This window comes from Gossypium hirsutum, chromosome D02, assembly GCF_007990345.1.
Source record: "Gossypium hirsutum isolate 1008001.06 chromosome D02, Gossypium_hirsutum_v2.1, whole genome shotgun sequence".
NCBI classification, from domain to species: domain Eukaryota; kingdom Viridiplantae; phylum Streptophyta; class Magnoliopsida; order Malvales; family Malvaceae; genus Gossypium; species Gossypium hirsutum.
The window spans coordinates 7,974,896-8,001,053 of record NC_053438.1 but is presented as its reverse complement, the minus strand read 5'-3'; the positions used below and the strand labels follow the sequence as shown (position 1 = coordinate 8,001,053).

At 33.6% G+C, this 26,158-nt stretch overlaps 3 protein-coding genes and 1 long non-coding RNA gene across 5 annotated transcripts; 1 reads left to right on the top strand and 3 right to left on the bottom strand.

Moving 5' to 3' along the window:
• Positions 1-4,992: 4,992 nt before the first annotated feature.
• On the bottom strand, positions 4,993-5,693 carry LOC107908500 (60S ribosomal protein L29-2). Its single transcript, XM_016835675.2, has 3 exons — positions 5,590-5,693; positions 5,377-5,495; positions 4,993-5,271 (listed from the first exon to the last, which is right to left on the bottom strand). Exons 2-3 carry the CDS (start codon positions 5,476-5,478, stop codon positions 5,188-5,190), a joined length of 186 nt encoding a protein of 61 aa, XP_016691164.1. The 5' UTR covers positions 5,479-5,495; positions 5,590-5,693; the 3' UTR covers positions 4,993-5,187.
• A 1,874-nt stretch (positions 5,694-7,567) lies between these two features.
• Positions 7,568-9,304, bottom strand: LOC107908334 (uncharacterized). Its single transcript, XR_001686981.2, has 3 exons — positions 9,229-9,304; positions 8,671-8,755; positions 7,568-7,963 (listed from the first exon to the last, which is right to left on the bottom strand). It is a non-coding gene; the product is annotated as an uncharacterized lncRNA (long non-coding RNA).
• A 4,182-nt stretch (positions 9,305-13,486) lies between these two features.
• LOC107908501 (GTP-binding protein SAR1A) lies at positions 13,487-15,536 on the top strand. Its single transcript, XM_016835676.2, has 3 exons — positions 13,487-13,817; positions 14,026-14,157; positions 15,021-15,536. Exons 1-3 carry the CDS (start codon positions 13,689-13,691, stop codon positions 15,339-15,341), a joined length of 582 nt encoding a protein of 193 aa, XP_016691165.1. The 5' UTR covers positions 13,487-13,688; the 3' UTR covers positions 15,342-15,536.
• A 716-nt stretch (positions 15,537-16,252) lies between these two features.
• Positions 16,253-24,189, bottom strand: LOC107908502 (calmodulin-binding transcription activator 5). 2 transcript variants are annotated; one of them, XM_041088213.1, is made up of 14 exons: positions 24,043-24,189; positions 23,811-23,890; positions 23,297-23,422; positions 23,068-23,183; positions 22,890-22,978; positions 22,727-22,772; positions 22,519-22,624; positions 22,302-22,421; positions 22,164-22,222; positions 21,334-21,726; positions 20,486-21,186; positions 19,766-20,312; positions 16,654-16,962; positions 16,253-16,574 (listed from the first exon to the last, which is right to left on the bottom strand). In XM_041088213.1, the coding sequence occupies exons 2-14, from the start codon at positions 23,872-23,874 to the stop codon at positions 16,518-16,520; spliced, it is 2,733 nt and encodes a 910-aa protein (XP_040944147.1). In that variant the 5' UTR covers positions 23,875-23,890; positions 24,043-24,189; the 3' UTR covers positions 16,253-16,517. The 2 variants fall into 2 exon arrangements, with proteins under 2 accessions (XP_040944147.1, XP_016691167.2); XM_016835678.2 differs by lacking the exons at positions 16,253-16,574; positions 16,654-16,962 and adding an exon at positions 18,657-18,739.
• Between the last annotated feature and the right edge of the window lie 1,969 nt (positions 24,190-26,158).

The window sequence follows — 26,158 nt, the reverse complement described above, 5'->3', positions numbered from 1 at the left end:
CTTATTACATTAACATTCAAATTCACATAACCTATTTTGTTTACTTTACAATTTATTCTCTTTTTCTACTACTTCAATATACCATTTTAATTTTTATACATAATATTAGCACATTCACAATTAATTAAACTAATTTAGCATACTCTATACTTGATTAAAATTAAACAAAGTAAATTTCTTGAAGTACTTACCTTGTCCCTTTAATTTCCTCACCTTTTCTACCATTTTCTCCACTTTCACTTCCAATTTCTCTCTTCCAAGATGGTATTTGGACTCTCTAGTGTCTCTACTTCACTTCTTCTTTTGGGTGGTTATGAAAATTTTCAAAGAATTTGAGAGAAAAAATGGGATTTCATAGTAAAGGACCAAATTGTAAAGAAAAGAAAATTTCTTTTCTTTCTCTTCTTCTCACGTAGTAGCATGGAAAGATGAAGAGAATTCTTCATCATTCTTTGCTTTTATACTAAATATAATAATAATATAATTAAAAATCAAGTCAAAATATTAATAAACTGTTATTTATTTATTTAATTTTAATCTAAAATATCACAAACATCATTACTCTTCAAAATTATTTTTCTTGCTAAATGACCATATTGCCCTTTATGATCTTTTAAAATTTCATCCTTGAGTCATCACTTAATTTGGTAAAATTACGATTTAGTCCCTCATAGTTCTTCACCTATTCAAATTGGTCCTAATTCATCCATTTTCCTTAGTTTCTAGATCCTTCCACCCTTAAAATATTTGCACTATGAGTCCTTTAACTTTTTCATATTTACACTTTAACTCTTCAAAATTTGAGTATTTACTCTTGGGCCACAAAACTTTTCTTACTTTTGCGATTTAGTCCTTTCTTGAATTAATATATCATAATATACTTCCCAATGTTGACATAACTCAAAATTTCCCTTTTTGTCACTTTATTTCTTTACTTTACTATATCAAGGATAATATCTTACTTTCTTACTGTAGTAATTTTCGGGGTATTACAATTATAATTATGGTTGGTGTTACAATCACTTTTAATGAATTATTATAATTATGATCTATAAATTTGTTTCAACACCAGATTCTATAACAAGGACAATTGAGTAAAAGATGCCTCTAAGCAATCTAACATTTCATCAACCAAACATCTCAATCTTACATTCTAGCAAAATAAACCAAACAAGTTAATCTCACATTCCACCTGTAACGTTACATTTTCATAATTTTATTACAAAACGTAATCTAATATTAAGCAAACCAAATGCCCCCTACGAGCTTTAGAGATAAACACGGAACATTTCATTTCTTTTAAGGTTGCATTTTTTACATTATAAGACAAGGTAAAATTATAATTTTGACCACTAAACTATGCTGAAAGCTAAGATTTAATATATATTTAAGCGTTGACATAATTCAGTGCTTTTACTTTTGTGATACCTTAAATAGTTAATATTATTAACTATTTCAATCCGTCGGATTTTGTTAAAAATACTACTCCAATAAAAATAATCATTTTATCATAACAAGTTCGGATGAGTATTTTTAAGAATAAAACCCCAATCAGCATTCTCAACCGTTTTTTTTATTGTTATATAATTACTAATAATGATAATTATAATTGACCAAAAATTTTAAATCTAAAAACTCCATGAACTCAAATCCTGAAAATAAAAATGGATGACTAAATTATAAATGTACGAAAGATATAAGAACTTAGATGAGAAGCTAAAACGCATGTTAGTTAAATAATAAATTAATAATAAGCTTTTGAACTCTTATCCATGCCGCCATCCAATAAAAATCGCACAACGATTCGTTAAAACGAGTACCGAATTTGTATTTGACACGAAAGAACGCAGCATCGGAAGGTAGTTTTAATAACGTCATCTGCCACGTGGAGACATCTGAATGGTTGATTTTAAGGTACGGTTGTAGTGGTGAAATGACGGGTAAAGGAAATTGCGTTAAATTGTTTGGAAATTGGGAAATGTTGAAGTTAGTACCCTTTTTGGGATTCTGTCCACTCGTGAATTGTACAGAAACAGTAGGAAAATTAAGGTGGAAAGACAATCATTACTTTGTTTGAAATTAAATATAATAAAACAGAAAAAATAAGTTACGTCGTGATGATGGATTGATGATAATGATATGATGAAGTCATGCCATGTCATAATCAGGCATATAGACTTTTGAAACATTTAAGGTGTTTTTTTGGATTTGATTTCGATGAGATTCGTTTAAATTCTATGGCTATGGTTGAATGGAAGCCTGAAAGGGGAGGAGTGGGAACTCAAATTTTTTAATTTAATGATTAAATTACAAATAGTTGACTTCCAATGAATTTTTAATATGAAATTAAATTTAAGTGAGATTGATTTCAATAGAGGAAAATTTTACATATTATTTATTTTGGTATTTGAATTTAGTTTTTCAAATAAGTACTTAAATGTTCGGAAATATCCTGTAATAAAGATTTCAACAAAGTTACATTTTGAGTAACTTGTGGAACAGAATTAGAAATGAAAATTTAAATCTCATTCTTCATTGAAAGTTTTGAACAGAAAATTATAAATTCGTGCAAAATAAAAAAAATTTCTCTGACAACGGTGACGAAATAGTAAAGATCCATTTTTCTAATCAAAATGACATCGTGAACACGATGTAGAAATAATGTGACATGTACGATCAATTACCGTTAGATTTAACGTTTTTTTAGGATAAAAAAGAAATTGACCTAAAAATTGTGTGACCAAATGGATAGTTACCCATTACATTTATATTATTTCATAATAAAAATATAAATATGTTAAAAATAATACTAAATTAAAAGGGCATTTAGGCATAGACGAGAGAATACAATTCTCTTCACTGGGCAAGAACCAAGATGTGTAAAGCCAATTTTGAAACCCCATCTTCTAGCAACGGTTTCAGTGTTAAGTCACCCAACAATGCAAAGATGTCAAAAATCTTAAAACCGGCAAACCCCTCAACATGTTTGGTACTAAGCTCGAGGTGTCTATGCCCGAGTTTATCTCTAAATCTATGTTTTGCCTTCGGTGGGTGCATTATAAACCCACCACTTCCTGAACTCTCGACAAAGTCATTTTATGAACTCGTTTAAAATCTCAATGAAATTAGGAGACAAGCTTGAGGATAAAACTAAGCAAGTCCAATACCACACTAGGATAACACTTGAGAGTAAAAAAACTCTCAACCGTTGGGGCCTCCACTAGGGTGATCTTAGAACTGCATCCATTAAAGATTGGATTACTTTAGCCCCTAAATGACTTTGGAGTCCGAATGATCTATTTACTGTCATAGCTAGCTAGCTTTGTGTTTGAATACCTGGATACACAGCGACCGAGTAGCGGTGGATGGGATTGATCATAGTCCTATTTCTGTCATCTATCAAGCAACCCAAATCCTCCAACTATATGCACAGATTCAAGGCGAATAGGCCAGTTTTTAAGAAACCAACCTGTGGATGAGAACCAGAGAATTTCCCGAGTTGGAAGGCAGCGGTGGTGGTGTTTCTACTAACACATCAGCTTGGATACGTAAATGGCGTTTTAAACAGATCAGTGTCAGTGGTAGTACAAGCTTTAGCAAAGCTCCTGGAATGCACCCACTATCTAGTCTAAAAGTATAGACAGGCCACAAGTCTCGCCCAACACCTCCAGATGCATAGGATGGACACATCACCTTGGCAAAATGACTTCTTTTCAAGACCACAGTAAATGCACACTCATCCTTGGACCCTAAGAGAAGCAATGGCTCTTCGCAATAGTGTAGTAAATAGGGGTCTTAACTAGACTTTTCTCCTTATCCCTCTTTATTTCCTTAATTTCCTTTTATCCTTTTGAATTTCTCTTTGCTTTTGTGCTCTTACGTATTGGAAAAAAAGTGAGCGTAAAATGGAGATCACTCCCTCAACCGAAGATCTTAATCACCTGTAAAAATTTGACTGGGAGAAAACTAGGCAAAATACTCTTAGGATCCCCTCACAATGGAGGTGGAATGAGATCCAAAGGCAGCGCAAGCAGTTTTGCACTTAAAAAGTTAAAAAAATACACCAAAAATAACCAATGCCAAGAGTTCCCATAGACGATCAAATCTTATACAATTCCTACTAGTCATACAAACTACTTGTAAAAAGCAACATTCAAGGGATTCAGAATTTAAATCCCAACATTTATAACTCTCTCCCTGTCATCATCTTTTGTGGCCACCTTTTTTTTTTTTTGAAAAAAGACCAAACCTAAAGGTTAGTTCAATCGGGTCACGCAACAATCAGAAAATGCCAGCATTTTCAAATCTTTCTGCAGTCTGCCTAGAAAATTCCACAACATATGCCTAAAACAGCAATCCTCCCTACACAAAATTCAGCCTAAGAAGTGGCCAGAATCAAGAGCAAATTCTTGAATGCAAAATAGGTTCGCAATTCTAATTTATGGTGCTAAAATATATTCCATGGTCACTTTTAGAACGTAATGTATAAACCATGACAATTCTTACAAAGAACTATTCCGGATTGAAGACTATCCTCAAAAGTCAAAAGGGAAAGTTATGATCCATGGTCTTTGCCTAAAACTAAAATTGCATAAAAAAGAAAACAATACTATGCCAGTAATTAACAAGTATACTAGGTAGGACATCGACACGAGAGTATGACACTCCAAATACATGGGAAAAATTGAAAAAACTTGTACAACACGTAGTTGTGTTTGATACCCATACCCAAAATCGAGCAACTAGTTTCTGGATTTCTTTTACTTGGACCAATAGCTAAAAGCAAAACCCCAAGTCTACTTAGACCATAATGCTTAATAACACCTAACATAAATCACTTCGGATAAGAAAAGCAAATTATAAAATCCACTCAGTGTCATCCATGTCCATGCATCATTATATAGCTAAAAAGCAAGAATTTTTCCAGGCCAAATCAATTAACTTAATACATGAAAATAATAAGAGAAAGAAATAAGGAAAAAGAACAGCAAATAAGATCAAAACATGTTCATGATATTAATAAGCTCACAACTTCAGATCTTTTCTAACAAATATAATCAATAATCCCATAAAACAACAATACAAAAACAAAAGGAGTGTAAAATTAACACCAAATTCCATAGAATATAGTAAAACAGCCCTAACTAGAAAAACCTTAATGAAGGGTAATTTCTTTTTCATTTAAATTTACTCTTCCTCAGCGGCAGATTCCCCATTCTTCTTGTTGTGCTTCCTTGCATACCTCTGGTTCCTCAAAAACTTTGGATCCATCTACACTCACAACAACAACAACAACAACAACAACAAAACAATTTGTTAGATAAAAATCTTAAGTTAACTCAAAATTCGATCGGAAAAGGAAAATAAAAATGATACCCCTTTGGTGGAAGTATGGCGTTGCCTCTTGGGCTTCTTGATGCCATTCTTGTGAGCCTTGTAAGACTGATTGTGAGCGGTGTGGTTCTTTGACTTGGCCATATCTGCTCAACCCTAATCTGAATCAGACCCAAAAAACCGCTGTGTTAAATTGACCCTGTAGAGAAAAGAAGCGATTTTCAATTGAATAGAGAAATGGATTTAGAAGCTAACCTGATGGATATCAAGATGCGGTGGCTCTCTCTAGGGTTTTTGGATATTATATATAGGGGAAAGTTTGAAACCCTAATTTCTTGATGTTGGAAGTTGAAAGACGAGAATGCCCCCGAATTGTTTATTGGTAGATGGGTCGGGTTTTACCCATTTCGGGAAATCAGATAAACTCATTTATTGGACCTCATTGCAGGCTTCATTAAATTTTATCAATGCCCAAATTATATTTTTAGATAAAGCTCAAAAGGGAAAATATAATTTTTTAAATAAATCTACGAGGGATAATGCATAAATGATCCCTTAACTATAACAAATATTTGAATATGGTATATGTGTTTCTTCTTTTTTTAATTAAGGGTCGTTACTTGTAAGTTGTAAGGGCATTTTATTAGTGTTCACAATTACAAAGTCATGAATTTCGATAAAGTAATCCATCTCAAACCGTACATCGTTATCACTATTAAAACCTATGCGGCTTACGCAATCCGTTACTCTATTGGTCAAAAGGTTACATACACAAACTCGATGTTTAGAAATGTTACTAAAATTCATTATTTTCTTTGAATCATCAGTGTCTAATACTCATTTCCGATACATATCCTATGGTCAGGGAGAAGTCAGGGAAACTAAGTGAAGGTTCGAATTGACTGATGTTGAAGAATCAGTGGATGGGTTATGGTTAGGGGTGACATGCCACTCGAACCCAAAGCTACCTGGTTCTCCCCGAAATGTGTTGAGGCGCAGTAGTTGACTGGACATATAGGGGTAAAGCATTGTTTCGGTGTGAGCTGCGAGAGCAGTACTAAATTGAGGCAAACTTTGAATACTAGATATGACCTCAAAATAATAGGGGTCTAGGTCGACTAGTGAGATGATGGGGGGTAAGCTTCATCGTCGAAAGGGAAACAACCCGAATCACCAACTAAAGCCCCTAAATAACCACTCAGTGATAAAATAGGTAGGGGTGCAGAGACAGGCAAGAGGTTTGCACTCAAAGGTAGGGTATTTCCCATTTTTATAGGAACTTTTGTACCAAAAACAATGGTATCTCCAATTCTAGCCCCTCTGGGATGTAAAATATATCTCTTCTTACCATCCCTATAGTATATGAGACAAATGTAACACCCTTAACCCTTATTTGTCGCCGGAATAGGATTATGAGGCATTATTGGATATAACACAATTTAGCACAGTCATGAAATTCATCTCATACTTAATTGTCCTAAATAAACTCTAGAATTAAATAACAATTATTCTATAAAATTTAAAAGTCAATTATCACGAATGAAACGCTTAACTAATAAAAACATTCGAGTTTTATTATTTATAATACACAAATGAACCATGCATCATCAATTCAATCACATCAATATTTTTGGTCTACTCTAAATATTTGAATTAAATTGTTGTACCACAAAATCAAATTTTACACATATTTCATATTTACAAGATTTAAACAGTATAACTAAAAATAATATGATATTCGAATTACCTAAATTACAACTAGGTATGTATTACACCATGTACCAAACGCATATATTTCCACAATAATTGCATATAACCATTTTATAAATAAGCCACAACTAATCTTACCAATTCGTATCATTAACCAAATATCTAACATCTCTTTTAGCAACTTCAACTTAAGTGCCTATTATACCACTTAAAATTTATATACATATATGGCATTTGTAACTTACAATATGGTCAAGTATACTTTTTGTACCATTTATGCATATAGCCTCATGTGTACAAACACCATTTCAATTTGAACCAATTTCGATCAACACAAGGGCTATATAAAAATCGGTCCTATATAACTAAACATTCATGCATAGTATACGTATATACTTGTCATTACAAACCGAATCCAGATAGCCAAACCACAATTAATTATATCATAAGCATAAGTATACATATTTATTTCATCACTAGTCGAATACAAAATCACATCATTTACCACTTTCACACCAATTCATTTTACAATTTATACAATCCAATAATAAGTCAAAAATAAGCCACAATAAAAATTCGTCCATAAATCATATATCAAGTTTACTAAAATGATCTAATCATAAGCCACATTTATATCAATAATTCCAACCGAAATCAAATACCAAACATAACACAAATATATATATCATACTTCTCAAAATGAACTTATACTATAATCGCATATTCATAACGATTAACAACATGATCTAGCCATTTTCACATGACTATACATATATGCACAATTCAAGACCAACCATATCAAGCTAGACTATACATGCCATAAGTCATAAATACAAGTTTTCTTTCAAGGTACCAAAATAGATATCGATAGTGTGATGACGTTCCACGACGATCCCGAGCTCGAGCCAGTTTTCAAAATCTATAAAACAACGGAAAAGCACACACAAAGTAAGCTTGGGAAGCTTAGTAAGTCATAAGCAAATAAAGTATAATATGAACATTAACTACATTTTTTCTATTTGGCCGAATATGAATAGTCACATGTACATACAACTTACCTATTTATAACATACACATTTCATATCTTCATCTCAAATAACTATACTTACTTTACTTTCATAATCATTTAACTTCGTACGTACTTGAACCATTTAGCTCATTTCCACATTCGATCTTAACTCGATATTGCCTGTTGAACCCTTTGTAATTAAATAGGATACTCGGATAACTCAAAAAGCTCATACAATGCCAACGTTCCAGACGTGATCTTACATGAAATCAAATATCGATGCCACTATCCCCAACAGGGTCTTACACGAACTCTTATACGATGCCGATGTCCCAAACATGGTCTTACACGTAAATCACAAATCGATGCCAACGTCCCAGTCTTGGTCTTACACATAATCACATATCGGAATCCTATGTCATGACATAAGTATCCTATCTATTCCTAAGGTTCGTACAGGACTTTCGGACGTCGTAATTCGATCGATTCAAACTCATAAATAATACTCCCATGCTTAATTCAATTAAGCATATACACTTATATTTGTAATAAATCAATTCGGCACTTATAAAATATATACATTCAATTTAACGACATTTAATTACTTATGTACTTACCTCGGACAAAGACAAGCAGATGGAATCGACTACTCGACCACTTTCGACTTTCCTCGATCTAATTCGGTTTTCTTTTGTTCTTGATCTATATAAATTCAAATTTGGCTATTTAATAACACATTTCATTCAAATTTATTCCAAAAACACATAAATGAGCAAATTGCATCTTATCCCATAATATTTCACATTTTCACAATTTAGTCCCTATTTCACAAAACACAAAATACACATAATTTAACAATATTCTAGCTTGGCTGAATATTCATATAGCTCATATAAGCCCACATATTTCATTTATTTCACATTTTAGCCCCTCAATTTTTCATTTTCACAAATAAATCCCTAATTTGGATTTTTATCAAAAGTTGCTTAACAAAATTTAATAATCTATCAACAAATATTTATTTTTCATCATCAAACAAAAAAAAAATAATTCCTCATCAATAGAAATTCACAAAATACACAATCAATTCAAAAATTAGGACACGGGCTAGCTAGAATACGAAGCAACAATCTCAAAAACATAAAAAAATATCAAAAACCAAGCAAAATACATACCAAATTTTAGCTTCCAAGGTGCCGAATTCTTAAAACACAATATGTCTTCTTTGTTCTTCAAGTTTCGGCAAAAACAAAGCCAAATGCATGGCATTTTGTGTTTTATTTTATTTAATATTATGTTATTTACCTTTTACCATTTTAACCTTAATGATATATTAATTTAAAACACTTGCATCATGGACATAAATGTCCACTAACCTTATAATGGCTTATTAACCTTTTAAGGACTTCATATATGTCAAATCATAACAAATTAACATATTAACAATGAGAATGCCACTTTTACTTTTTATGCGATTTAGCACTTTTTTGCAAATTAAATACACAAAATGATAGATTAAATCACAGAAATTTCACACATGTCAATTCACATACTATAAGCACGGAAAATAATATTAAAATATTTTTTACTCGAATTTGTGGTCTCGAAACCACTATTTGACTAGGGTCTAAACCGGGTTGTTACAACAAATGTATGCATTTTGATTAGGGTCGTATTCTATTGTTACAATTCTACAATATATGTCTTTCACATTTCATCGAAAATCCTTTTTACAGCATAGACGCTTATGACCTTCTCCTTGGTTATATCAAAATTTGGGAGCAACAAAAATTTTGGTAAGGACACTGTTCAAATAGGATCTACTAACATCATTGAAAATATTGTTAAAATACTTTTACGAGAAGGTTTTATTGATAATGTAAGGAAACATAGGGAACACAACAAATATTTTTTGGTTTTAACCCTACGACCTAGAAGGAATAGAAAAGGACCACATAGAACTATTTTAAATTTATGACGAATGAGTCGACTAGGTCTACGAATCTATTCTAACTATCAACAAATTCCTAGAATTTTAGGCAGGATGAGGATTGTAATTCTTTCTACTTATTGGGGTATAATGACAGACTGAGAGGCTCGACTAGAAGGAATCGATGGAGAAATTTTGTGTTATACATGGTAATCTGTCCGGTATACAAATTGTATCCGAAACTCTCCATTTGTGAAAAAAAAGAAGATGAAAAAAGCACGGGTTGTCTAATAGAACTCCTTTTGCCTTACGGTAGTTGATACGTCAAAGAAGTTTTACTTGGAATAAAAGAACAAAAAGATGGATTCACGACTAAAATGGGAAATTTCTCTTTTAGCCTCTTTCTAATTTATAAGATTTTAAATTAGTAATGGTAAAATAACACTTTTCTTCTAAAAGAAAAAAGATAAAAATTGATTTAATCCTATAAAAATTATAAATGTATATGCTATTAAAATGGTGAAATTATATTTTTATTAATGTAAAAATTATACAACTTAATTCTGCCTCCAATTTTTTTTTAACTTCACTCTTTTATATACGTGATTTATTTTTTACACATATCCAAGTAGTGTGCATATGAGTAGTGGTATAAGGTGGAGAGTGGCTAGTAAGTGTTCTAATAGTAGCATTCCGTACATCAATCCAAGCTTAACCCAAGTAGTTTAAAAGATGTTTGTGAAATTTATCATAGAGTTGGACGTGGTGGCGGTGGTTTCAAGATTTCATGGTCTGCCGTTGTTCTCAAGTCAATTTGTTAAGGTAAACTACTTAATTCGTCACTTGAATGTGATCATCCAAATAAAAATAATTGTAATTTAGTAAGTGAGAATTTGTTCTTTTGCCATTATAATAAAATTATCTTTGCCCGTGGTTTTTTATCCTCTTTGGAGGGGTTTTTCCACGTTAAATTTGTGTGTTCAATTTCTCAATTTATTCTGCTATTTTTGTTACTTGTTGCTTAATCGGGTCGATTCCTAACAGGTGGTATCAAGAGCTAGTTCAAAGATCAACCCATTCAGATATGGCAATAACAAGGTTTGAAATTGAGAAGTTTGATGGTGAGACAAATTTCAATCTGTGGCAAGTTCGGATGATGACAATTCTAGTTCAATCCGGTTTGAAAAAGGTTGTTACCAGGAAAAAGCCTGGGAATCTAAATAAAACGGAGTGGGAAGAGCTTGATGAAAAGGCCTTGTCTACAATCCAGTTGTGCCTCGTGAATACGGTATTGCAGGAGGTATTGATGGAGAAGACCTCATCCGCCTTGTGGAAAAAGGTTAGAAACTCTTTATGCAACTAATTCTCTGGCTAACCGTTTAGTAGAGACAAACTCGACAATGAGCTTCATTTGGATAGCAAGGTAGATAGGCAAGCTTCCGTTTTAGTAGCATCAAAGAAACGAGACAAAAGGTGTCGCTATTGTAAAAAGTTAGGTCACGTCAAAGCAGATTGTTATAAACTGCGAAATAAAAGAGCTGCTGAGAGTAACGAGGAAGATGTAGCTGGTGCTAATTTGGCTGATGAAAGCGGTGATGATTTCTTGTTAGTGTCAACGAGCGATAACTCCAAGCTCACATCCGAGTGGATCCTAGATTCGAGATGTTCTTTCCACATGTGTCACAATAGAGAATGGTTCTCCACATACAATTCGGTTGAAGGTGGAGTTGTGCGCATGAGAAACGATTCATCTAATAAGGTAATTGGTATTGGTACTGTTAAAATTAGGATACACGATGAGACGATTAAGACACTCTCAGATGTCAGCTATGTACATGATTTACGAAAGAATCTCATCTCCTTGAGTATTTTAGACTTGAAAGGATGCAAAATCAACATCGAGTCAAGCGGCATTAAAGTATCTCGTGGAACTCTCGTTTTGTTAAAAGGTAAAAGAACTGACAGTCTTTATATTCTGGAAAGTTCTACAGTGACCGGTGAAATTGGACGTCCGTCGTCCGTTACAGAGTCGAAGTCAACTCGTTTGAAGCGGAGGCAAATTGGTCATAGGAGGGGAAAATGTATGACTGTTTTGTTGAAGAGAGGTTCTCTTTTGGATGCAGGTTTTGAAAAGTTAGGGCACTGTGTTCGTGAAAATCAGACCCCGGTTAGTTTTGATTTGGCAGTGTACAAGTCGAAGGCTTGAAGTCTTCCAGTTTCTAAGCACAAATTCGACTTAGTTAATTCCCTGCATAGTTCAAGATAGGCTCGTGGCAGGCTTTGGCAAAGATGGCGTTGTAGAAATATGAGTCAAGGTAGATATTTGTTAAGTATGACTCCTATTTTTAGTCAAATTTGAGAAATAATCTTCTAGTTAAACTCTGTTTATTTGTTTCAATCAAACACTGATTAGTTTAGATTATTTTATTATTATTTGACATATGAATTTAGCCTATAAATAGGCTCTTTTACAACCTTAGAAATAACACCCCATTTAGAGATTAGAACTCATAACACATTTAGAGAATTTTGTGTTTACGTTTTGAGGGTTATTTGTTTTCGGGTTTTTTGGGGTTTAGTTTTATCTCCATCTTTTGTACTCTTCGTTCTTTTGCCATTATAATAAAATTATCTTTGCCCGTAGTTTTTTATCCTCTTTGGAGGGGCTTTTCCACGTTTAATTTATGTGTTCAATTTCTCAATTTATTCCGCTATTTTTGTTACTTGTTGCTTAATTGAGTCGATTCCTAACACATATAATCATTTCACGATGAACAATAGCAAGTCAAAAAATAATAAAAAGATGATGATGTGAAACGCTACATCAGATTTTATTAGTGGATTAACGGTTGAGTGACTAAGATGTTTAATTATTGTAATGATTGTGATTAAATTATAAATATTTTTATTTAGGTGATCAAAATGAAATTGTCCAAAAAGTTAGGTGACCAAATAGTTTACTCAATTCGTTAATATGCTATTTAGTACTTAAGTTTAGCTTTAATATTCAATTTGGTATCTGAGTTTAGTTTCAATGTTCAATTTGGTACCCAGATCAAATGATATTACGTGAGTTAATAAATATTCGACATGTGCGCTCTAGTAAAAAAACATAAATATTAAATTGAGACATCAAATTAAATATTAAACTCAAACTTAAATACTTAATTGAAAAAAAAATTCTAAAACCAATTTCGAATTTAAAAATTGTTTCAAAACCTAATCAGAATGGAATGAAGTTTTGCCAAGTAACTCGACCCTGCAATCAATCATCCAAATGAAATCTTGCACGTTTGGTCTCGGATACACTCGGTTGTATCCGATCTTTCCTCCATCATGCCACGTACGCAATCGTAATGGCACCGCCATTGATTTTTGTGTTCTTCTCTAAAATCAAACGGCCACGCCACCCCCTTATGACGCGTACCAACCAATCAGCGTCTTCCACAAAGGCTAATCCCTTTTAAATAACCGGCGATTCCCAGTAGCTTCTCTTTCGTTTCCAGCATCCACGTCAGCATCGTCACCGGCCAAACCAGTCACTCATAGCCAGCTCAGTAATCTGTTTAAATCAAAATCCCAGAATAATCTTTTCAAAACCACCGAATCTAAGTTTAGAGAAAAGAAGAGAAAAAAATCTTTCCTTTTTGTTTTTGTTTACATACTTCAATTTTCTATCTTGCCAAACAGAATTTAAAAAAAAGAATGTTTCTTGTAGATTGGTTTTATGGGATTTTAGCGTCTCTTGGTTTGTATCAAAAGGAAGCAAAGATCTTGTTCTTGGGACTTGATAATGCTGGCAAAACAACTCTGCTTCATATGCTCAAAGATGAGGTTTTTTTTTTTAATTTGTTTTTCAGTTAATTTTTAAAGTAATAATCTGATATGAATACCTTTTTTTAGCTTTTAGCTAGTACTTGAGCAGAGTTTCTTATTATATGTGAAATCTCAAGGCTTCTTGTGAGTCTGCTTGGTTGCTGAGAAACTAAATGAAAATATCAAAGTAAAAGTATTGAGGAGTATTGGAATTTGAAAATTGCAGAGACTAGTTCAGCATCAGCCAACACAGTACCCAACATCGGAAGAACTAAGCATAGGAATGATCAAATTCAAGGCCTTTGATTTGGGTGGTCATCAGATTGCTCGTAGAGTCTGGAAGGACTATTACGCCAAGGTATTTGCATTTATGTATGTGTGTGTGTATATATATTTTTTCAATAAGAAACCAACTAAAAAATTCAAGTATTAATCAATTGTTATCACCAGTTTAATAAGAAACATGTTAATGGATGGTTGGATGGTGAAAAGACTCAAAAGACAGCAAAATTTTGCCCATATACATATTTGCTTGGTTGTATGCCCATATTTTTGCTGTAATTTTGGGATGAGAGAGTTTTGTTATCTTTTAAAGAGCATAGGTCATCTTTTAACCGGTATGGATGAATTTGGTAACCTTCCTACGTGATTGAAATCGTTTTGGGATGGTTTTAGGGTTTGGTTCTTTATATTTTTCTTTGAGGGAACCATTTAAGCCTCCCGAGCCTGGTTTGTCATTTGCTACATTATCCTAGAGGTAGGGTTTTGTATTAAGATTCTGATTGTATTGCTGTTTTACATAAATTAGTTGTGGCGTGGCAAAATGTAATCTTATTCTTAGTACACAAGTCTCCATCTTAGACCCTGATTTATTATCATGTAGGTAGGGACGTATGTTTGGCATGGATTTTTATTTTTTTTATTTTTTCCCCTTATATTTGAGGAATCGTACCACGTGCCTAGTACGGGTACTTGAAAATGGTTGGTCTGGGTAACATAGGTAATTTATAATGAATCTTCATTAGTTTTTACTGAAATTGTTGATGCAATCCTTCATATTAAGGATGATTACTTGATGTGAATTGGTTGAAACATCATCGAAAACGAAAGAGTTCTTAGTTTGGAGGTGGATATTATAAAGGTTTGATTGTATGAATCAGTTTAGCTACGTTTCAAGTTCTTCAATTTGGGTTTATCTATGGGATCTCAATTGTGACGCAGGTCGATGCTGTGGTGTATCTGGTTGATGCATACGACAAGGAACGATTCGCAGAGTCGAAAAAGGAGCTTGATGCCCTCCTTTCGGATGAATCACTAGCAGACGTACCATTCCTCATCTTGGGGAACAAGATCGACCTACCGTACGCAGCGTCGGAGGACGAATTACGTTTCCATATGGGGTTGACAAACTTCACAACAGGGAAAGGGAAGGTTAATTTGGAAGGCACCAATGTGCGTCCACTCGAAGTTTTTATGTGCAGCATTGTGCGTAAGATGGGATATGGGGATGGTTTCAGATGGCTCTCTCAGTACATTAAGTAAAAAAAAATTGCCATTTTTAGCCGGCAAGAAAAATATGTGTGCGCTTTGTTGTAAATGTTCATCTTAGTCTAATATTTAGGATTGGAACTTTGTTTATTTTGGTTATGTTGCTTATAGAGAGGATGGTAAAGTTACTTTGGTTGCCAGTTTGGTGAGAATCAAATATAGACCAAGAAGGAATCAAGATTTTGTGTAGCTGTATGTCAGTAAATATATATACTTTGATTTTAAAACAAAATAAATCTCTCTTCCAATGCTTTTCTAATTTAATTTTAATTAAATTATATAAAATTTTATAAAATCGAGTAGTTTATGATTTAATTCTTTTATTCAGATTGATCTGTCAATTAATTTTTGATCTAATTAATTCGGTTTTTATAAACATACAAATTGATTTTAATAACCTAACAACCATGTATATTTCCTCTTAAATTCAATATATTTCAAAGAATCTTATACTCATTGGACATTAAAAGAATTGAGCTCAAATTTAATATTATAAATATGAGAAATTTTAAAATTATATATAAATTTAAATTTAATGTGTAATTCGATACATAAACTTTGATTTTATGCAATCATACACGAAATTCTAATTGTGGTTTAAACATATACATAAAATTTTAATTTTGATTTAATTATATATATTTTAAGAAATAAATACATCAAATTATTTTTATAATAAATAAATATAATTAATCGTATATGCAATATATAAATTTAAAATGATGCTATACCAATAATTATGTTAATAATTTGTAAGACTTGAATCTAATCAAAATTTCATGTATAAAATTACACAAAATTAAAATTTATACCTAAATTTATATATAAAACGAAAATTCATATATAATTTTGAGATTTATCTCTATAAATAATTATAGTTCTTTGATTTCAATTTTACCGACTCAAATGTTAATTTTTTTTAATATTATAAATAATTACACGTTTTGGACTTTACCTCAGAGTGGAGTTTTTTTTTTTTGAAATATTTTAGTATAAATCCTAAACCCTATGAACAAACTTAATTATTAAGGGCATTGAACTTGCTCATTAGCAAAGAACAAGCAACTCTGCAAAACCACATTTGGAAATCAAAATTCTTAATAACCTAATCTTAATTCTGAATGGCACATACACCCGGACAGAGATCGGCTTAATACCCTATTATGAGCTTCAATGTCTGCAAGCATCCATATCCGAAGGAAGGCCACGTAGGTTTTCATATTCCAACTGCAAGAACCGAATTTTGTAGGTAAACGTATCAACAGGATAGAGACAACTTCTTTGAGATTTCGGAGAAATCACCTACCTTTGCCATATCATGAGCCAACTTCATTCTCCGGTATTCCTGCTGTGCTTTCTTTGACCGGAACAAAGTTTGAACTCGCACAACAGCTTTTACTACGCGTTCTTCAGCTTGTTTTCTACAATCTCTGAAGAAGCCCTCCTCTGTGTCACTCTCTTGGCTTCGCTGTGCGACTTCTTCAGCTGTGTTAATTTGTAGTCCACGAAGACCTTTTCTCTTAAACCGCCATCGCAGAATTGCTTTCTCAAGCACACCAACTGACCACAGAATCTTATGGTACTGTCTCCTTACTTGGAAGCCCCGAAAAACAGCCTGCATTAAGTTCACATGCAATGGTGTAACACCCCTTACTCGTATTCCGGCTCGGAACAGAGTATGAGGTATTACTAAGTTTTTTAAAAAAAATTTCGACAGCATTTCTGCTTAATTTTGCTTAAACCTCCTGCAAATTCAAATCACAATCCAATATATATATATCAACCAAACTCATTTATAATAATACTCACAATTTAACTATTAATGAACACCACATTTTAAATCAAACCATAACATATATTTACATGATGATTCCATATTTCATAGGTCGTCTATACATGCCATAATTTTCCGGAACGATAGTAGCAAAATACCCCAAGTGTGAAGGATAGTGTGGATGATTGTCTGACTTCGTTCCAAATTTCCGAGTTGTCGGAAGTCACTATAATCAAGGAAAAAATAAAATCGAGTAAGCATATAGCTTAGTAAGTAAACACATGATAAATAAGTAATTACTCACATAACTACACCAAAATATAAACTTATTCATGAATAACTTCATTGTTTAGGCAATTTCCAGCAAACTGTTTTTCTGCGTCATAGTCGCTAATTTATTTTTATCCAGAGCTACAGGGCTCCAAATTGAGTTTCGTAAATTTTCCCTGAAACTAGACTCATATACCATTTCACCATAAAAATTTCAGAATTTTTTACCCAGCCAATTAGTACAGTTTATTCATTAAAACTTCCCCTGTTTCACTGCCCAACGGTTCTGACCCTTCCTCAAAAAAATTCACTTAACTCTCTGTACAAAATTTTAAAAATGGTTTCGCTTGTTTCTATTAAAAATAGAGTCAATAAGGAATCCAGGAATATAAATTTCACACCATAATTATTTTTGTACAATTTTTGGTGATTTTCCAAAGTTAGAACAGGGGATCCCGAAATCAATCCAGCCCTGTTTCAGTAAAATTCAGATATCTCCAAAAATACAACTCTTTTGCTTATTCTATTTATTTCATATGAAAATAGACACATTCAGCTTCAATTTCATATATTATTCAGCTTCCCATTCATTTTCCATCATTTATGGTGATTTTTCAAAGTTACCCATCTGCTGTTGTTCAACACAGTTTATAACTAAATCGTTCTTTTTTTCGTTTTTGATATTTTCTCCCATCTCATACATGGATCGATTTAGTATCCAACTCAATATTTGCCCCATAAAAATTTCCACCATATGGCAATATTCACCTTCCACACTTTTTCGTTGAGCACTCGGAATGTTAACCGTTATTGGTGGATCTCGCACTTAGCACCACCACTTAATCGGGGAATCATCACTTAGCAACCCCTTGGGGGAATCAGCACATAGCAACCCCCTTTTTATTTCAGAGATACGGTGGATATCGCACTTAGCACCACCAATGAACTGGGGAATCAGCACTTAGCAACCCCTCGGGGGAATCAGCACATAGCAACCCCTTTCACATTTCAAAGATACGGTGGATATCGCACATAGCACCACCAATGAATCGGGGAATCAGCACACAGCAACCCCTTTATGTACAACATACTTCGGCTTATTCCGAGTGTTCAACCCATAAATCATATATTGCAACCCTTTACCACCTTTCCCGATTTAACAACATTTTTAGGATATGGCCAAACATTTATTTTAATTCCAAATAAATCTCAACATATATCAATTAATGTCAAAATAATACATCAAGTCACGTGTTTACTTACCTCGGTGCAAAATATCGTAATATTGCACTTCACTCCACTATCTTTTCTTTTCCTCGTTTGAGATCATCTTCACGTCTTTCTTGATCTATAATAGCAAATTTAACTCATTTAATGTTCACATTCATTAAAATAATCCACCACCCAACTTTTTGAAAAATTACAATTTTGCCCCCAAACTTTTGCATAATTACACTTTTGTCCCCAAGCTCGGAAATTAAACTTCATCACTTATTCTTAGGTTTTATGACATGCTGAACATTTTTCCCTTCTATGGCAACATCAAATTCTCACTCTAACATACACTTATGAACAATAATTATTTTTACCGATTATGCCTATTTACCCGTTTTCGCTTAAAATCGCTTAGCAAAAGTTGTTTAACATAATTTATAGCTTCATATTCCACCATAAAACAGCAAAATAAACACATTTCACCTATGGGTATTTTTCCAAATATGAGCCCTAACACGAATTATTGCTAGAATAAGCTAAACCGAGTTACGAGGATTCCAAAAATGCGAAGAACATTAAAAACGGGGCTAGGATGCACTTACTATGAGCTTGAGAAAGCAAAGAAACCTTAGCTATGGCTTCCTTCAAATTTCGGCAGCAACTAATGAGGAAGATGATGATTTTTGTCATCTTTTTCCCATTTTATTTTTTTTATTACCAAATGACTAATATGCCCCCACTTAAAAAAATATATTTCTCTCATTTCTTATGTCTATTTTTGTCCATCAACTAACTAATGGTCTAATTACCACATAAAGACCTCCAATTTAAAATTTCATATCAATTAGATACTTCTACATATAGAACTCAACTTTTGCACTATTTACAATTTAGTCCTTTTGACTAAATTGAGTGCCCAAACGTCGAAATTTTCGAACGAAATTTTTACGAAAATTTTCCGTGAAATTGTAGACCATAAAAATATAATAATAACCATATTTTCCCTCGTCGGATTTGTGGTCCCGAAACCACTATTCCGACTAGGCCCAAAATCGGGCTGTTACAACTGGCAATTGTCAAAGGGCCAATGTAAGGTCATAAAAGCCGCGCGCACACACAAGAAAAAACTAAAATTGTAAGAAGAAAAGAGAGCATATACTTGGATTTTGATAGCCTGGCGGCGCATGTTAAGGAAATCTTTACGCATTTTCCAAGTAAGGAAACTGTATTTGATACGGGCAGCAGCAGTCATCTTTTTCTTAATCTCATAGTTGCGAAAGGCATGTTGAATCTTCATAGCAGCAACTATATTCCGTGTTTCATCCTCTGGATGAGAAGACTCAATTGCTTTAGTTTGTAATTTCAAGGAATGCACCCTAAATGCAGTCTGTATCCGTGAAGCTGCATCAGCAGCTGTTCTATAAGCTGCTAAAGATTCTTTCAAATATAGTTCATCTTCATTAAGGTTCTCAAAGTTTGTTGCCTCTGTTCTACTGGTTTGCAGAGAGCCACTAGCGTTTCCTGCTACGGCCATATCATTGAAATGTGCTACTAGAGCCTCTTCCGAAAGATAAGCGGCTAGCCCCTCATAACCCTTCAAAGATGCAAGATCAGCAGCAGTGTAACCGTTTGGATTCCGGGTGGTGGGGTCTGTCACCAAGTTTGGCTTTGCCCCTGCAGATAAAAGAACAGCAACCATTTTTTCCCTGCATGGAAAGATTTTCTAAATCAGAAACAATTCGAAGAAATACTCGAAGTTTTTTAAGTTTACAACGAATTTAGGACTTGAGAAATGTGCAGCAAGTATTACAACGCATACGTTAAATATAGGACATTTGAATATGGTACAAGTAAAGATTAACAATCATTAAAAACATACCGCCCATAAAATGCTGCCCAATGAAGAGCTGTCCATCCATGTTTATCACGAAAATCCAGCGAGAGACCAGACCATGAATATAGATACATAGCCCAAGTATAACCAAGAATGGCACACAAATGAAGAACTCCTTGACCTTGAGTATCATGTTCGTTTGTTTTACCACCTTCGATTATTCTTTCCAACAACCAGTCTCTTAGCCTGTTTTTCAAAGCAATTTCAAGTAAACTATCTTTTGCTTGTGTAGATGAAACCCGGTTTTCTTCAAACGACTTCATCAAATATTTCCAACAATCAGACATGTTAGTAGTTTTTTGAGCAAACTTCTTAACCCCTTTCAGGATATTTGGTGATACTTTATTACCCAACAAAATGTCGAGGCTCTTGGAAGTAGAGAAGAGCAAATAAGCAAGCCTCATCTGCAATTGGAACTCCTCCTGCCTGGACTCATCTTCTGTAGGAAATATCGGGTCATGCGATAAAGGAGTACAATACTCAAAACCAAGCACTTGGCTGATGGGCTTATGGCCATCAAGGCTCATATACAGGTTCACTAGTCCCGGGGAATGCTGAGATAACAAACAGCGATAAACCCCGACCTGAACAATTTCTGCTGGGGTACACAAATCACCACATACACAAAACAAAGTGGATTTAGCAAGATGTTGATAAGCTTGATGAAAGACTCCAGTGACTAAAATCTGCAAAGTCAATAGATAAATAAAGGTCAAAACATACTAACACAACCAAAATTCATGTATGTTATTCAAATGAATAGATTTATAGCATCAGTTCCATGAACAAGACTATCATTGCAGCAGTGGCAGAGAATTTTTCCAGAGAAAGACCTTTGTCTTTTCAGTTGAATAGGCCCATCCCGGTGAGACTTCAGTTATGCTAAATATTTGCTCCGGAGCGGTGAATGAATCATTAGCAGATGACAAATCTAGCACAGAGTCACCTACTGAACCTAGGGGTTCGGTGATAAAGTCGTTAATCCACTTTCCAAAACTGTCCTGACTTTGTAAACCATCATTGACCAAAAAGTCCAACGAATCACCTATTCCTAAGGCACAAGAGTCTTTCAACTGACTGGTAGTATTTACTTGGCCCCCTGATATCTGATTACAAACACCCCCCGTGGTGCCAAGGTAAGCATTATTACTTTGAGCAACCGGCGCAATTGAATTAACGAGCAAAGAGGTTTCTGTTGATAAATTATGAGCAGAGATAAGGCCACCCTGCAGAAATGAAGCAGCTTGAGTGGTTCTCAAGCAAACCAATAGAGCACCAGAAAAACAAAAAGCAGAATATTGGACTGGTCTTCACAATAAAGAAATGATGACTTACATGTCAATCAAAAAGAAGATGAACACACAAAAATAAGGATGAAAATGAAGACACCCGAGCAGATGTAAGAAAGTACACATATTTATAGCAAAGGGTAGCCTAAATCATAAATTCCAAGGAGGTCTAAAAATTAGTTTAAAAGTCTATCATTTCAGTTTCTGCCTTCTACACAACATGCATAAAGTCTTTCAGTATTACAGGCATGCAAAGAAGCTATTAGCCAACATACAACCCTAACAGGTTGCCTGATAAGAAAAGAAAAGAAAAACTAACAAAAGCAAATTTAAAATATATAAAAACTTAAGAGCTAGGAAATGGTTCTGCTTACATAATTTGAGAAGTCATTTACTGCCATTTGGTTCTGTTGGTCAAAGCAAGAAACATTGTCTGCTATCACAACCAAAATATGTCAACAATTCAGCAACTAAATAAGTGTTACTGCTTATACTGGAAACTAATACAATACCTCCTCTAGATGCAATCGAATCATTAGCACCATTTGCCACCAGAAGCTCATCCCATTCAAGTGTATTAATCTCAAGAAGCTTCATTTCATGATTTCTAACATTAACACTCTCACCTGGTTCTGTTCACTTTCCACAATAGCGTTTAATGAGAACATGATGTATTTGTTCACATGATTAATCTCTGGAAAATTTCAACATCACCTAGGCTCCTCTCACCTTCAGAGTATGTATTAGCAATTCCAGAATCAAACTCTTCTGTAACAAGCAAAGGAGTAGACTGATCTGTTAACGAACTCGAATTTGAATGTGTGGCTAGTGAAACCTGCAATTGTTTGTAGCACAAATCCACAAACATCATTCACAAACTGGTTCTGAGTAGGAAGAAACATAAAAGACTGCTTTATTCGGGAATGGTATCTCAAACCTCCTTTGTTTCACGATAATGAACAAGAACTATTTGCTCCAAAGACCTGAAACAAGAAGTTAATCATGATCAGAGATTAACACAATGCAACTTGGGTTAAAAGAGAACAAGTAGGGACAAGATAGGTGAGGTTAACTTTAAATGTAAAATACATCATACATACTTATCTAGCAGCCAATAACACCTGCGAACAAAGGTTGAGTTATCTTCACCATGTGCATAATATACATGAATCCTTTCTTTATCACCAACCTGGTTCATGAAATAAAATACAATTGTAATCACATTTTGGCCAAATCAAAATAATATATAATATAAGTTATACAAAAAGCAAAACCTACTTTTAAGTGTTCATGAGCTTCTTTAATAGTCTTCCCATCCTTTTTCTTTTTCCAATTATAACCATCTTTTCGAAAGTTCCTCAGCATCTTTCGATCAAACAATACAATAGTACCACCTATAATGACAAGGGAGTTATATTCATTCGTAAGTAGTAACCTTCTTCTGTGTTCCCTCATGTGGGCGTATAGATGAGGGAACAAACAGAATTTAATTTTTATCTGTAGTTACTTTTTGGCATGTTCACTGGCTTCGCTTGAATGGAGAAATATCTATGGCTGCACAGTATAGCATGAATCTCATTTGGGCGTAACCATCTTGACTTGGCTTCTTCCATCATGTTTTTAACATCCAAATCTGTCCATATCCAACAGAAACAAATTTAAAAAATAAAATGAAATAAAATTAGCAAAACAGAGAGATTTGCATAATTGCAGTCCAAAGCACGATATGAACAAAATTTAACAGTCCCTGAAGCTCAACTAACACTTCACAAGCAAATTTTTATGTGAATTTGATATTTGCTTGAAACAAAATCAACCACTTCTCTAGCTTTCAAAGAGCAAAAACTCCCACAAAAAGAGTAAGAAATTACTCACGAAAAAGCTAACAAGTAAATACTATGGACCATTTAAAGCGATCAAACAATTTTCAGCACATTAAATTCTAACACACGTTATAAGATCAATTCATAGAATCAGAAAAAAAGATTAAAACTAATAAAAACAATTTCTGTATAATATACCTTGCAATGTATGAAATCCATGAATCTCAGCTCCGACGAGCCTCGCACAACCACCATCCTCCATCGACAAAATCAAACGCCTGAAAACGATTTTTTTTTAACTCAAGTAACTAAACAATTAAAATAAAAACCGAAATTAATTAAAAAAAAGTTAAACGCGTAATTAACAGAAGAAAAAAGAACGAAAACTCAGTAATAAATAAATAAAACCCAGCTTAGTCTAACATATAACCTTCTTCAAAACGAAGCTTCTTTTGGAACTTTAAAAATGAAGTTCAAAAGAGAAAACAAGAAAAATTTAGGAAAGTGAGTGTTTATTAGAAAATTCTGGAGAAGATGAAAATTTTAAACGTCAGTTTACTAATGGAAACAAATAAAAGTAAAGGCACATCAAATCAAATTTGCATGCCGTTTCTTAATTCTGTACTTTATTTTTAAATAGGAGTAAATTAATATTTAGTCTCTCAATTTGTTAATTTTATCAATTTCGTCTTTAATTTTTTTAACTTTGCAACTTTCACCACATTATCATCTAAAAATTTATAATTTTATAAAAAAATTTACATGATAACATGGCGCAGTCATAAAGTACCACGTCATTACCAAAGCTAAAAAAATTTATCAAATTTAATAATTAAACAAAAATAATTCAAAAAATTTATAAAAAGTAATATAATATAATTACTATTAAATAACTTATTTTCTTAAATTTAATTGTATATATGGTAATATTTAAAAAAAATTGTATATATGGTAATGGTATTAATTCTAAATTCTTATGTATGGAATTGGGTATTCGTGAAGTGAACATAACAATTCTAATCAAATGCTTAATTTAATTTAATTGTGTTAATATATTATTAATTATACTTTATATATTTATATATATTTTTAAAATTTTTGTTTTACTATATTTTAATATGTTATACTCTCATCCATGACAAGACACGTTGCAAATGATGCTTGAAAAGTAAGTTTCTCACCAGCAAGTTCGGTGGTCACCTGTGAGCTCACCCTCCCCGGTTGACTATTTAGACAATGGATGATTTAATCTTCATTGGCAACATGAAGTCGTTTGGTCACCAAATATCGCATGAACTCAACTGCTTTATCCCATCAAAGTTAGAATGAATGACAGGATTTGGCTTATCATAAATATCCTTGTCCCGTTAAAGACATCCCTCCCACGAGCTCCGTAATGATGGCTATCTGGCAAGTCCAATACGTTAACATCATCCTGCACAAGACCTTTGCCTATAAATACCTTCAAGAATGATGAAGAGGAGGGGCTCTTTAAAGACATTAAGCTTACGCTCTCTCAACATTCTTCCAACCCTCAACCTCCAAACCCTCTTCATTGTCATTCTCCATAACCTTCGGCTCTTCGTCTCGACTGGGCCACCTAATCATATGCTAGCTTTAAAATCATAATCGGATCCATAGACCTTACACAAACATTTAATGTTAACAACATAAACACAACTCAAATAAATTAAAAAAGCTCATAAAATTACCCAAAGCATCAGAAAAAGTGGAAGGGAGTACGATGGTAGGAGGAAGAGGATGAGAAGAATAATAAGGGTTACTGGTAGCAGCAACAGTAGCCTGAGAAGATGAAACATTTCTAATAGAAAAAATAGCAGCCAAGCCAACAATAATAGTGAACGAATGGGTGAGGTTGTTATTGTCATCACCATATGAGGAGGAATGACCTCCTGTTGTTGTTCTTCACCCGCAGTTTCTTTGAAAGGGGATCCTTTCCTTTTCTTGTAGACCCATTTCCTTGGGGCAAGAAAAGAAGTGGCTATCCTCTTCAGCCTGTTAGCCACAACATCAGCCTTTCACTTAATTGCTTTATTGTCCATAATGAGTCTTACGAAAGTTAGATACAAATTAGTAAGTTAAAAAAAAACTAAAAATAAGATTTTTATCATACGACGTTTCCTCCTAGTCGATTGAGCAAGAGGAAAAACATAAGTTGCCTCTTTCAAGAATTCCTTAGTCCAATTTCAGATGGTGCCATAAAAACCCTTACCTAGGGGAAAGAGGGGTAAGGGGTCTGTCATTGCTGACTCAAGCGTGGGTCATTTTTGGTCAGGATGAGCTCTTATATCCACCAAGTGGTTCCAAGGCTCTAGAGCCATCTCTGTTAGTATTTGAGCTATTGGGCAGTTGCTGTTGAAGGGAAAGGACTCAACGTGAGGCCTCCAACATTCTCCAAGATTAAACCCTTTCATAAAATCTTCACTGGTGTACCCGCAACCTCCTGCATGAAAAGGAAATATTTAGAGACCTTCCGGATAGAGATGTCCTGGAGAACAATGAGCAAACTCTCCCAATTAGTAATT

Coding starts and splice junctions, on each gene's coding strand:
- LOC107908502 (XM_041088213.1), bottom strand. CDS start 23,874: ATGGAGGATGGTGGTTGTGCGAGGCTCGTCGGAGCTGAGATTCATGGA. Junction 23,184..23,296: donor GCCAGTGAACATGCCAAAAA/GTAACTACAGAT, acceptor TTGTCATTATAG/GTGGTACTATTGTATTGTTT. Junction 16,575..16,653: donor TGGCTCATGATATGGCAAAG/GTAGGTGATTTC, acceptor CGGTTCTTGCAG/TTGGAATATGAAAACCTACG.
- LOC107908501 (XM_016835676.2), top strand. CDS start 13,689: ATGTTTCTTGTAGATTGGTTTTATGGGATTTTAGCGTCTCTTGGTTTG. Junction 13,818..14,025: donor TTCATATGCTCAAAGATGAG/GTTTTTTTTTTT, acceptor TGAAAATTGCAG/AGACTAGTTCAGCATCAGCC. Junction 14,158..15,020: donor GGAAGGACTATTACGCCAAG/GTATTTGCATTT, acceptor ATTGTGACGCAG/GTCGATGCTGTGGTGTATCT.
- LOC107908500 (XM_016835675.2), bottom strand. CDS start 5,478: ATGGCCAAGTCAAAGAACCACACCGCTCACAATCAGTCTTACAAGGCT. Junction 5,272..5,376: donor GCCATACTTCCACCAAAGGG/GTATCATTTTTA, acceptor TTGTGAGTGTAG/ATGGATCCAAAGTTTTTGAG.